General features: G+C 36.2%; 1 protein-coding gene across 1 annotated transcript; it reads left to right on the top strand.

The window, feature by feature from the left end:
• Nucleotides 1–7,411: 7,411 nt before the first annotated feature.
• Nucleotides 7,412–11,225, top strand: LOC149602615 (cholecystokinin receptor-like). Its single transcript, XM_089860840.1, has 6 exons — nucleotides 7,412–7,850; nucleotides 7,917–8,117; nucleotides 8,185–8,367; nucleotides 8,431–8,579; nucleotides 8,898–9,234; nucleotides 10,933–11,225. The coding sequence occupies exons 1-6, from the start codon at nucleotides 7,493–7,495 to the stop codon at nucleotides 10,971–10,973; spliced, it is 1,269 nt and encodes a 422-aa protein (XP_089716966.1). The 5' UTR covers nucleotides 7,412–7,492; the 3' UTR covers nucleotides 10,974–11,225.
• The last annotated feature ends 1,544 nt before the right edge of the window (nucleotides 11,226–12,769 follow it).

Below are 12,769 nucleotides of genomic sequence, written 5' to 3'. Positions count from 1 at the left end.
TTAATTTATACCAGAATTATCAGAAACACTCTGTATTGAGAAACCTTAGCCGGCGACCAATTTAAATACTTTTCCCAATGCGTAGGTGTTACACGTGAATTATTTGTAAGGTGTTTACAGGGGCTTTATGGTAGAGAAATTATATGCGTAATAGCGAAACCCTTAATTGAAACGGAATACCTTAATTTAATTATGTTCCGTCAAGTATCGCGATACAAAGGTTTAATAAACTCGTTAAATTTTAGTGAATAATCTATAAACGTTTATTCAAGTTTATTCTTTAATTTTACACCATTTGTCGAATCGTAATCCCCAATCGGAATTCAGTTCCTTGTTGTCTGACCGTCAATAAATAACGTAATCCCTTTTAAGCCGAGTTATTCTTCTTAGAACACAAGTCAGTATCTAATTTAATACAAAGTCATGTATCTGGTCGAGAAGGGATATCTAGTTTATTAGGGAGAAGGTATAAGATGCCTAAGTATTCGCGCATCATAGTCCCAGTCCCCCTTTCAATATACAAGGGGGACGTAAAAGGAGGCCGGGCTATTTCGCCTCTCCTCAGTCGGAAAATTTTCGTCATTCGCGTCGCGCTGACGTGAGTTTTCAAGAGCCGATGAGATGCTGGTTGTAATTTAGAGACGGGGATTAACTCCGGACTGGAGATAAAGCTGGAAATGTGGCGAATTTATACCTTCTCCATAATAAACTAGATATCACTTCTTGATCTGGTATAAAGTAACGTACTTCAATTCAACAGCACGTGCAAAGAAATGCGCGGATTTAAAAAATAAGTTTAAAAATTATCACCACAAAGACCTAAAGTTCTTTTAACAGCTGGTATAAAGATATTATATGGACTAGAGAGAAATATAAATTCCAAAAGGGTTTCTTTAACAAAAGACACATAAAATAGAAGCCACTTCCAACGACACAGACTTAAAATGCCATTAAATAAAGAGTTCTTCGATATAGATCCCACAAAGAACTCGTATCGTCAGCTATTTCAACTAAATCTCTCGAGTTTGGGCTTCGTTGCGTACTTATTAAGCTCTTTGCAAGTTGGGGCTGAAATATCAAAGAATAAAGTTATCAGGAAATAGAAAAACAGAAGGAATTAAATGATAGGCTGAAAAGTGAACTCACTTTCTTGTATTGTTAAAAAATGCATTATTTTTCATTTTAAAGTTTTAGAATTTAATGAAAGAATTGTTTTAGATTTGGTTTATACTATACTATACCGTTTTCAAATTTTGAAATAAACGAAATTTTAAAAAACCTGTTGCGGATTTGAAGCCTCGTTTCGAAATTTGGAATCGCTTCAACAATTTTTAGACTTTACCAGAAGAAAAGTGTACCACAAAGCTAGGTAATTGTAACATGATTCTTCCAAACATCATTTTACATTTGGAGTGCTCAAGGTTACTAAATCGAATCACATACGCGATAAATAGTTCCCTTATATCATTACTCGATTAGATCTTAATTGTTTGCCAGGGCGCATGTGCTTGTGGATTTTTGTCCCACGTCAAGACAATCAAGGTTTGTGGGTTGATTTCTGGGGATTTAGTACCAAACAGTTATATAATTCACCCTAACACGGTGCGATGTCCATCTGAAGTTTGATGAGCGGGAAAGCAAACAAACAGGGCTCCCTCGCCTGGGAAGAATCATGTTACATAACTAAAGTATTAAGAGGATACAGAGTGCCATCCTTCTTCTATTATCCCCTTCTGGCGTTACTTGAAGTCGGTCCTGAGGCAGAAAATAATTTCTGAATGATTTTCCATACTTTCGAGGCTCGAGTCTCTAAATATTTAGTACGATATCTTCTTTTGAAATGCAATAGATTTGACCGCATTTGCTTTGTGGAGGCGGGCGTCAATGACACTCTAAAAGAAATGAAATTCAACCTTTTGGTGAATTTCATCGTGTTTGCTTAGAAGGTTTACTGAAAAAAACATCAAAAATGCTTTTCACGAGGTATTCGCTTTTACCATTAAGACCATTGAAGAGAAGGGGTAAAATCCAACTTCAATAACAAGCTTTTCCACTTCAGTAAACTCTCGTAATGAAAAAGGGGTTCTCGGGACTTGCTTGGCGTCGTTGGTGACGCGAAATGGCGGCTGCATTATTGACCATGCCGCCCACTCGACGTGTCAACATAACTTCACTAGATTGATAAGTCCTGAAAAAAATCTATTAATAAATGGGCATGGATGAAAAAAACAAAACCAGAAGAAAAAATGCTCCACCAATATCGGCAAAATATAGACATAGTCAGAAGTAAGATGAGACTAGAAGTAAAGAACTCAAGCATTAGTAGTAGATCCTGGTACTAGTGAACAAATTTGAGGAGTTTATGCCGCTTCTATCGCGCCTACACTAGAGAGAAAAAATTTGGTCGAGTTCCAAAAGAATTTCCTACCACCTTCCCCTCAACCCAAAGCCGCGGAACACGGACGCGGGTGCTAGAATCTAGTTCGGCCGTCTACCGCCGCGGGCGTCTCACGTTTTGGAGGGAAAATTCAGAAACCGCTACCAGAGGGCCAACCGTTGGTGTGTTATGAAGAATATTCACTTTCGCCAAGTGAAGAATTTGATTAGCTCAGTACTTCTAGTATCATCTTACTTCTGACATAGTCTTATATACAAAAATAATAGAGGTCTTTAAACAGAAAATTTGCTCTTCATCGGGCCTAAGTGTTTGGTCAATACAGGGCCAGCACCTTTTTTCTCAGGTTTTTTTTATTTTTTAAATCGAACCTGGGCCTTTATTTTTCGTATGTAATCCATCAACTAGTCTACGTTGTTATTTCGCGTGTTAGACAATTAAATTGCTCCCTTAATTGCTTTGGATTTATTTAAAATTCTAGAAAAACGCGTACGACTAAGCCTAGATTAATTTTAAGAAAGCTGCAGTGTCTTTCTGGTTTTAAGATTTCGTTTGAATCATTCAGTGTATTATTCTTAATTTTAATTGCACTTTACAAGTTCTAAACTTTTAGTAGGCCTATAACCTTTCCAACGTTAAAAGTACAAAAATGAAGCTTTAATTTTTAAAAAGTAATGCTTAGGTAACTAAGTAATTAAAAATTAAAGGCTGAAAACCTTTTATGTTATTCATATGTTTGGATAGAATTGAAAATGAGTGTAATTGAATTATTTATGGTAGTTTCGAGAAATTCAGGCTAAGAATAAATACGATACTGGCGAGGGAAACATCATACAAGGTTTAAAAAAATTAAAGTTTCAAGAGTGACAAGAAACAGCTGAGCTGCCAAAATGAGACGAAATAGTATGGCCAAGAAGTGATATCTAGTTTATTAGGGAGAAGGTATAAATTCGCCACATTGCCAGCTTTATCTCCAGTCCAAACGCATAGGTTCGGAGTACCACCCGCCTCTAAATTACAACCAGCATCTCATTGGTTCTTGAAAACTCACGTCAGCGAGACACGAATGACGAAAATTCCGTATTTTCCGACTGAAGAGAGGCGAAATAGCCCTGCCTCCTTTTACGTCCCCCCTTGTACTTTGAAAGGGGGATTGGGATTATACGCGCGAATACTTAGGCATCTTATACCTTCTCCTAAATAAACTAGATATCACTTCTAGTTATGGCGTGCACAGTTTGGAAAATGCTTCTTCAATACGAACAGGGTAGTCGAGAGAGGGGGGAAATTCGGTCAGTTTTCCTCGGGCCCGTACCTTCTAGGGGGTCTGGTTCACCTTTAGGGCTGTCTTTATAGGAACCTGGGCTGTCTTGATGGGGGCCCGTTATTTCACCATTTTCCTCAGGGACCACAAACTCTATCGACGACCCTGCAAAAGAACTGCGTCGACCCCTTTTGGTTTCTCCGTTTAATATATGAAACTAAAATCGGTAAGAATCAATTCTGTCACGAAGTCACGTCATAGTCTCGGCATCTATTGAGCTGTTGAATTGATAGTAAGTGAAGATGCCAGTGATTCCTAGCGAGTGCAGATTGAATGAAAATAATCCGATATGGTGGGAAGTCGGAGTCTCGAAAAAGGCTTGGGAAAAAAATAGAACGTCGAGGAAAGTTGGAATAAATTAATTCGAAGTTATCATAAATATCCTAAACTACAAACTAGGGGTGATAGTCTAGAAATTTCATCTTATAAGTGTAAAGAGCTCACTCTGAGATTTTAATACTAAATTTTAATCTTGAAACCTAATTCATTTATTCAAAAATAAAATATATTACAGTTATATTTAGTAAATTAAAGATGAACAGAACGAACGTGTTCACGGAGTACGCGAGTCTTAGTTTTTCCATATTTCTAGCCATATGTTTCTAAATAAATGTTGGGTCATTTACTTCCTGTTAATACACTTTATAAAGAACTTATTCGAGTCTCTGTCAAACACGACTTCACCATTAAAATGAGACAAGTTCGTAAAAGTTACGGATAGATATCCGAATCGAAAGATGAAGAACAGTCTTTTATCATATGTTCACTTAATCTAAAATAAGATACACATATAGCTATAGCTCTATGGTATCGACTCGAAAATACATATCGCATATACTCCTTTAATCGAGTTTCAACTCGACAGAAGTCAGTACTAAATTTAAAAAAGCAAAACAAATAAAGAGCAGATAATGTTGTATTGAAACTTCTCAAAGCTTCTTAAAAGTAAAATGAGGTAATTCTTCACTAACTGAAAGATATGCATTTTAAATTCTGTCTCAAGTCCGTAAAATCAATTGTAAATTCTGTCTCAAGTCCGTAAAATCAATTGTAAATTCTGTTTCAAATGTGTAAAATAGATTTTAAATTATTTAAATAAACACCTATATATGAGTTCTATTAAACTAAGTTACGAAAATTCCGATTCATTTTCTTGAAAGTATTTCTAATTCCGGTCTAAATTTACTACCAATTAGTAATATAAATAAAAGATTCTGACGTCACTAAGGGTTTCTAATTTAAATTAACGCCCTAGGCCTTAAAGGTTTCATGACGTGTAGGATCCGCCACAACTGAAAGGCAAATCTTCAAGGAAAAGAATGGGAACCCTTTTGACAAGAAAAAAAAACCATTAAAATAAAATCTATCCGGTTGGATTTGCCTCTCATCAAAAAATTCACCGTTTTCGATAGCAGTAACTCTTTCCAAAGCTTTTATCGATTCATTAGAAACAAAAAATGGGCCAATTTCGTTGTAGAATTACTAGTTGCTACTTAGATACAAAAAAAAACATTCAGAGCAACTATAATACCATTGATATATATAATGGACAGTGGACTATACTTAAAATAATACTCCCACGCCGTATAATGGGTTTGGTTTTTCCGTTTGAACATCGTGATGAGAATGTTAGTGAGGTTTTAAGTGAGAGTCATAAATATTATATATATATATCAAACTTGGAGACGGAAATTAAAAGGATGTTTCGTTCCTTATAGACAATTTCCATGTTCTATTGGTTAATTCACCCCTTCCCCTACTTTGGTCGAACCAGGAATGCATACAGATATTAAGAATCATCGTTTAGACATTTACTCAACGTATCCAGGGGGATTTTATGGGAAGAGTTAGACGTATGACGTATTTTACCTCACGAACAAAGTCAATATCTGACCTTGCGTTGCTACAAACCAATGAAATCACAGTTAGAAAGGCGTCAGATAGAATTATGACGGCCCACAAAACCCACTTAGAAGTTAACAAGGGAAGTATGGACTGAATGATTCCCGATTAGATGTATGTATTCCTTGTCGAACAAGTTATAACCACTCCTGTTACACAGATGTTGAAACAGTAGATGGTATTTCTATTTAATTCTGCACGTGTTTCGAGACCTTCCGGTTATATTTTAACTCTTTGATGCCGTGATCTTAGTACTTAAATCGTAAGTAACAATTTTATATTCGTACATGAATTGCCTACTCCTTATAACCCTTTATCGTTCGGTAACTCCAATTCAAATAAACTTTGACCTTAGTGTACTTACACTCTTCGTGTTACTTATGCTTCAATGTTTAACAGGAGTTTACAACAACGTACCATTAATAATTTAGAGTCTAATAGAGGACCGAATATGTTCGTGAGTACACAAGGACAACCTTAATCCTCCCACTCGAAATAAGACGAGGTCAACCCCTCAAATTGACATAGTTTATTTTCATGGCTGAAGAACCGTAATTAAGATAAATAATCCAATTAGTCAATGCCAAATCCTTCAGAGACTTGAGAACTAAGCCCCTCCTTAAGACCTAAGGCTAAACTACATCTCTGGGGCATGTGCAACAATTTATAGTAGACAAAAAGATCTACGCAAATTTAGCTACTTTCCTTCAGACTGAGCTTTAAGCAGTCGAGAATAAATTAACCATTGTCTTAAAAGTAAACTGAGCGTACATAGTTAGCGGAAGAATTGACCAAAGACTCATCAAATAGTTAAGGAAACCTTAAACCCTCTTAAAATTAATTACCAAAGGACGCCCGAAATTGATTAAACAATAGCCAAGAGAAACCCGATCTTGAAAACGAGAGCTTTTAATTTGAAGAACTAATGATCAATTACTTTTGAAACCGAATGCCGGTCTTACTTTATAGTCTTAATGCAAAAATCTTAATATGCAACAGAATAATATTACAAATGATTACATAAATGATATAGGTGTCAGGTGACTCTACTCTGCGGTTAAGCAAATATACCAATGTGATTTCATTTCATAGCTACTTTGTAACCAAATTAAAACTTTTTCCAAATTAATTTTTGGGCTTTCAATAGACACCCAATATTTTTCCTTGAAAATCAACGCTTTGGGGCAAAAATATGCTTTGAAAATAAAAACCGTTATCCCTTGTCAAAGAGCTAGGGAAAATTTCAAACTTCCCAGGATTTTCTTAATAAAAAAAAAGATTTAATGAAGTTTTTAACTTCTGAAAATTTCAAAGGTATTTTTCGCAAGCTTTTTATATCGCCAAGTATCCAAGAGTAATTTCCTCCGCGGAGATATTCTGAAGATCACAGGGAATCTAGTTTTAAAGAGTTCTTATTAAAAAATAACGGCTTGTGAGTATATACTTTCGCGGTGTTATTGATTCGTGAGAAGGTTATGTCAGTATTTTTTTCTACTCTTTGGGGATAGCGATGGGATTTTGGGAGTTTTGGGGTCGCGCCTGGAGAGTTATCTATTGAGTATTTCGAAGGCTAGTCGAGAACCGTAATTTAATATAATCTAATTACTACGTCTGTCGCTCCACAGGGGCTATTGAATACTGGCTCTTAACCAAAGGTTCAGACACACACTCGAGTGACGGGGACCCTTACAAATTTAATTTTCTCTCCCTATTTTCCTTTCTTATTTCATCCACTTGTTGCCATTGTAAAAAAAACCGACTTTCTTTATCTACTCTGCCATTAGATTCCGAAATATTCTGAAGATCTTGTTCAACATGGCAGTATAAAGAGGACAAGCCCTCTAAAAGCAAAGAACTGAAAACATCTCAAAATGAATGCCTTGAACTTTTCGAACCTGACGACTGCTCCCAGTCTTAACTACACGGTTCCGTTCGGAAACGATACATTCGCGAACGTCAAACCTTACAAAATTTGGTCGGACACTAACGTGACTCGCGTGGTCTTGTACGGAATCATATTTTTCTTTACGGTTGTTGGAAACATCTTGGTCATCATGACCTTGGCTCAAAATAAAAGGATGAGAACCGTGACCAACGTTTTTCTAATCAATTTGGCTGTCAGTGATCTTCTACTTGGAGTTTTGTGTATGCCCTTCACTTTAGTCGGTAGTTTACTTCGGGACTTTGTCTTTGGAGAGGTCATGTGTAAAGCAATTCCCTACGCTCAAGGTAATCTAGTAAGCTTAAGGTTTATTAATTTAGTCAGATCAGGGCTAACCATAGACTATTTTCTAGCTGTTTCAGTATCCGTCAGTGTTTGGACGTTGGTATCCATATCCTTGGAGCGATATTTCGCCATTTGTCGTCCGTTGCACTCCCGAACGTGGCAAACAATATCCCACGCTTATCGTATCATAGCACTGATCTGGACTTGTTCATTATTCACCATGATGCCCATCGCGCTCCTTAGCAATCTAATTCCCACAAAAACAAACGGTATCTATATACTCGAGAACGGTCTTTCTCTCCAAGACGTGATTTAATTCTTAATTTCTAATACAAGGGCAATTTCTCGGAAAGCACAAGTGCAGAGAAATTTGGCCCGATATCTCGTCCGAAAGAGCTTTCAATTTGTATTTGAATGTCGTGTTGTTGCTGATACCATTGCTCATTATGACTTGCGTCTACTCTTTAATCGTGAGGACGTTATCTGTAGGAATTAAACTGGATAATACGTCGGCAAAAGGTGAATATCTCTATTGTTAAATCGCCATTTTATTAATTTGATATAGCGTATATCTAATTTCAGGGAGCTCGTCTAATATCAAATTAACCTATAATGGTGTCCCTCCAGTTTTACCTCCAGTCGATTACGCTGACAAGAGACGAGCGAATGTTATTCGCAAAAATCAAATGAAAGTCGTCGCTAATAACACAAAAAAGACTCAAGACGCCAAGGTATTTAGTTTGCCTATTCAAGCCAATGAGCACGTATGAGAAGGAGAGTCATAGAAGAAAGGGGGAAGTATAACTACAACGGCACAGCCCGATATCTCTCTCACGCGCACCTACCTTGGGGCACAGCCTGGGAGCCAGACGTCACGTGATCCTTTCAAAACACTGGCTGTAAACAAACTTCTCTGATTTTTTTCCTCTCTCTGTTTTGAAAGGGAGGGGGAGATGACTGAGAATTTGTCTTTCCGATCCTCTTTCTCATGTGGGCTCACTGTTCAAACCAACTCGATATAGCCAAATGCGTGCTCTTATTACACATAGGTTCGGGTCATTCGTCTGCTTTTCATACTTGTCGTGGAGTTTTTCGTCTGCTGGACCCCGTTGTATATCATGAACACTTGGATTCTTTTTGAACCATACGCTGTCTACAAAGTCATGAGTCCGACCGCCATCTCGGCCATTCAATTATTAGCCTACACCAGCTCTTGCTGCAATCCAATTACCTATTGCTTTCTGCATTCGAAATTCAGGCAAGGTTTCTTAAATATCATGGGATGTCATCGACCCAAGACAAAGAGAACGTGTGCCAGGGATTCGACTTTCTCCGGAACTTTGACTAGCGTTTACAGTACGCGCATTGTTACACCTAATGAATATGGTAGGCTATGGTACAAGTATTTAATTAACTGACAATCAAAACTCACAAGGCAATAAATATCATCCAGGCTTTAAGTCATTACACGTTTCCTACAGTCAAAGGCAAATTGAAATAAATGAAAGTTGGGTGAATAAATACTTTTCGTGGTGCCCGGTACGATTTTTAAGAAGTGGTCTCTCTTTCTATCTAGCTTCTTTCAACTCAACCTCGTCCGTTCCTACCTAAATCCCAACCTCAATAAATATTTCTTTTTCTACGACTCAGAGGCAACGCGTTACCCGCTCTCTCCATACTTCCTCACTTTCAAATATCAATATTTGCTTTTGTTACATCTCTATAATATAATACGTGGAATAATGAAACAATTCGAATGAGAATAAGGTCAACCAAATATTTTAATTAAGAAAAAAAACAATTATCATTAATGGAAAACCGTGGGTTGTCTTATATTAAAACGGTTACATTAAAAAGAATATCTGAATATGTAATGAATAAATATAGGCTTTATCATATCATTATTAATTTCCAAGTACCCATTAATAAAAGAAATATCAGAACTTGGAATCTAAATGAAATTGAATATTAATTATGAAATTCAATTTAAACCTTGAGTAGAACTTTTCGATTTGATTTCTAATCTAATATATGCCAAAGTTTCTCAATTAATATGGATAGGTAAATAAGTCTCCTGGTTTTAATTTAATTTGAGAGATAAGTTTATGATCAGAATTAAACGCGTGTATGAGGTTCTCCTTAATTGTAATAAGGAGAAATTGTAAAAGATATATATAGTTATCAATCTGACACTTCAATATATTCAACCAGTTGTATTTGGAACGACAATGAGTGGTAGAGTGTCAGCCAGACTTGCAAAATTAAATATAAACATACAAACTTAATTAAATTAATTTACTGCAAGCACCAAGGAAGATTTTTCCGTTATTTATATTTGAATTTTGTATGAATCTAGGAGGAAGTATTATTGTTTAAAAGCAAGGATAATTAAGATAAGTGTGTGCATTAGACTCCTGGGAAACGTAATCTTACTATGAAAATATATATTCATGAAAAGAAAGATCGGTCATAAAAGTGACTAAAGTAGAAGCATAAGTTTATAAGATATGTTCCATAAGTATGACACTTACTACGCTTCTTAATGGTAGAGACAGCTCGAGCTAGTACGAGAACGACAAGCGATCGAGAATTGACTGCACTCTTGTTTGCAGCTCATCTTCCTATTTAGTCTGTACGAAGCCTTTGACAGCGCCTCACAAGGTGTCGCTTTACGAGAATCTTAACCTGCGTCACTTCATGACAAGCTCCAATTTGTAAACTTATGGAACATATCTTATGAACTTATGGTAGAAGTTATAAATGAAATTCATAGTCTACATACATATATTAATTGCCAATAATCTTGATATTTCTTCTCGGAAAAACACAAAACTCGATCATCCTAGACCTAATTACCCCTCATTAGGAATGGCTTCTTATCGATCCTTCATTTCTCGAAAGCACTCAGATTTTTGGTTTATTTTTTCTCTTGCTAACAGCATTTTTTGGATGAGAAGTATCATTAAGATGGGTGGTAAACTAGGCTTAATCCGATGGGAAAAGAAAAATTACGTGGCGCTAAAATTAGGGGTACGAGACGCTCCCAATCTTTTCTTTTCATAATAAGCTCTTATTTTTTCGCAGAATCGTCACAAATGCAAAGGTACAAAGATGATACCGTCTAAGATGGAAGAATACGCGTTATTCAATCAAGAAAACAAGGATTTAGGCCTGGACCACGCGGGATGAAGGAAACAGAAAGAAACTTTTCACCCACTCAGCTCTCCTTACATCATCACATTTTGTTATTTCTATTTGTGTTTGTTAACAAAAATTAAGAGAAAAAAATGTTACGGATAATGTTAAACATCTTAACCCTAATATATGGGCTAACATTACAAGACTCGCAAATAAAATTTGCGAGAAACCGCGTTATTTTTGGCACGAAATAAAGGAATAATACATGTATAGTTAAGAAGAATGTGTTTTAGATTAATAGCTTCTGGTTTCTGCTCTTGAAGCGGAAGAAAACGCTGTTGTGCGGACTAGCGAGAACTCTAGGGGATTGTAAGCATCCGGAGCTAGAAGATTGCTCAAGCTCAACGGGGTAAAAACTCCAGGCCTGTCCGAGGATGGAGCCAACTATAACTAGATCCCCTTCCTTTTTCCTTCTTCCTTTACTTTCAGAGAACTAGGAACGTCACGCCCTTAATCCCGTGTCAAGGAAGAAATGAGGAGCGCGATGGAGATAAAGTACAAGTGATAAGAAAATTCTTATTTCACCAAAAAATAAAAATCTGCTCGAATAAACTTTGAAAATTAAGAAAAAAATGCCTCAAGTTTCCCTTTAAATTGGTTATCTTCACATACTTACATAAAATTTCCACTCAAACCCTTTGATCATATCAGAAAAAATTGAATGAGTGTGAAAATTCCGTGATTCCAGCCTCCAGGTTTGCAAGTGCCCTAATTTTTTTCCTGAAAATTTCAAGTCTAAACATCCAAAAACCAAAAACAAAAAAAAAAGAATTTATTCCCTCTTTCAAGAGCATATGCCGTAAAATTTTAAAGTAAAAAAAAAATAAACGAAATGAAATTCAAAAAATATCCTTCTTCATATTTTTGAAAACGCCGACTTTCCACAATAAACATAAAAGTATCCAACAGCATAACATATCCCTCTTTTGTGGCAGAAAAAAAACTTAAAAATTGGGTCTCTCAATGATATACGTCAGCCATATACGCTGTCTAGGGTTTTTTAGACGTTACTAGCTTGGTAAAAACGCGTCAAGGATATGGCTTTTCCTTTGTTGTAAATATGTTTAAAAATGTTCCTTGTAGCGACTAAAATATCCGGTACGTATGATATAAAAGCTAAAAGCATCAAAGGCGACCCAAATACGTTTTTATTATTTGAAAATGTGAGGAATAAATTGGGAATTCTATGGAATAGTTAATCACAGATCAAAGACTATGAAATTGAAAACCGAACTAATTGCTTGTCGGTGTTTAGGTTTGCATTAAAGTTTCGTCTTTAATTAATTGGCATGATTAAGGGGAATATTCTTAAATTCTATGGAATAGTTAATTACACATCAAAAACTACGAAATTAAATCTCGAACTAATTACTTGCCGGAGTTTGGGGTTGCATTAAAGTTTTAAGCCTCTCCTTGAATTAATTGGTAAAATATGGGAGAATATCCTTATATTCTTCGAATTGGAATAATACCTCACTCCTTAAATGAGTTTTCCGTGAAATGTTTTCCTAAACTTAAGTTTAATAGTTAAGTCTATTTTTATGGTTCTCATGGGCCAGTGCCCATCAGGCCTTGAATTGAGTTTCCTGGAATAAACGCAATACAGAGTTAAATCTAATCCCCTAGAAAAAGTGCCTAAGACCATTAAACACGTGGACTGAAAACCCCCGTTCTTATAATGGCATCGCCTGTCGGCCCCCTAGCGGGAGAGTCCCGAAACTTT

This window comes from Phalangium opilio, unplaced genomic scaffold, assembly GCF_054372755.1.
Source record: "Phalangium opilio isolate 3A_F unplaced genomic scaffold, DU_Popi_V2 ptg000354l_1, whole genome shotgun sequence".
NCBI classification, from domain to species: domain Eukaryota; kingdom Metazoa; phylum Arthropoda; class Arachnida; order Opiliones; family Phalangiidae; genus Phalangium; species Phalangium opilio.
Note: the sequence above shows the minus strand (reverse complement) of the source record. Positions and strands in the feature narration are given on the sequence as shown.

What these genes read in the sequence shown, in the direction of transcription:
- LOC149602615 (XM_089860840.1), top strand. Translation starts at nt 7,493, where the DNA reads ATGAATGCCTTGAACTTTTCGAACCTGACGACTGCTCCCAGTCTTAAC. An exon ending in AATTCCCACAAAAACAAACG is followed by an intron (nt 8,118 to 8,184) that starts GTATCTATATAC and finishes TTCTAATACAAG; the next exon opens with GGCAATTTCTCGGAAAGCAC. An exon ending in AAAAGACTCAAGACGCCAAG is followed by an intron (nt 8,580 to 8,897) that starts GTATTTAGTTTG and finishes TATTACACATAG; the next exon opens with GTTCGGGTCATTCGTCTGCT.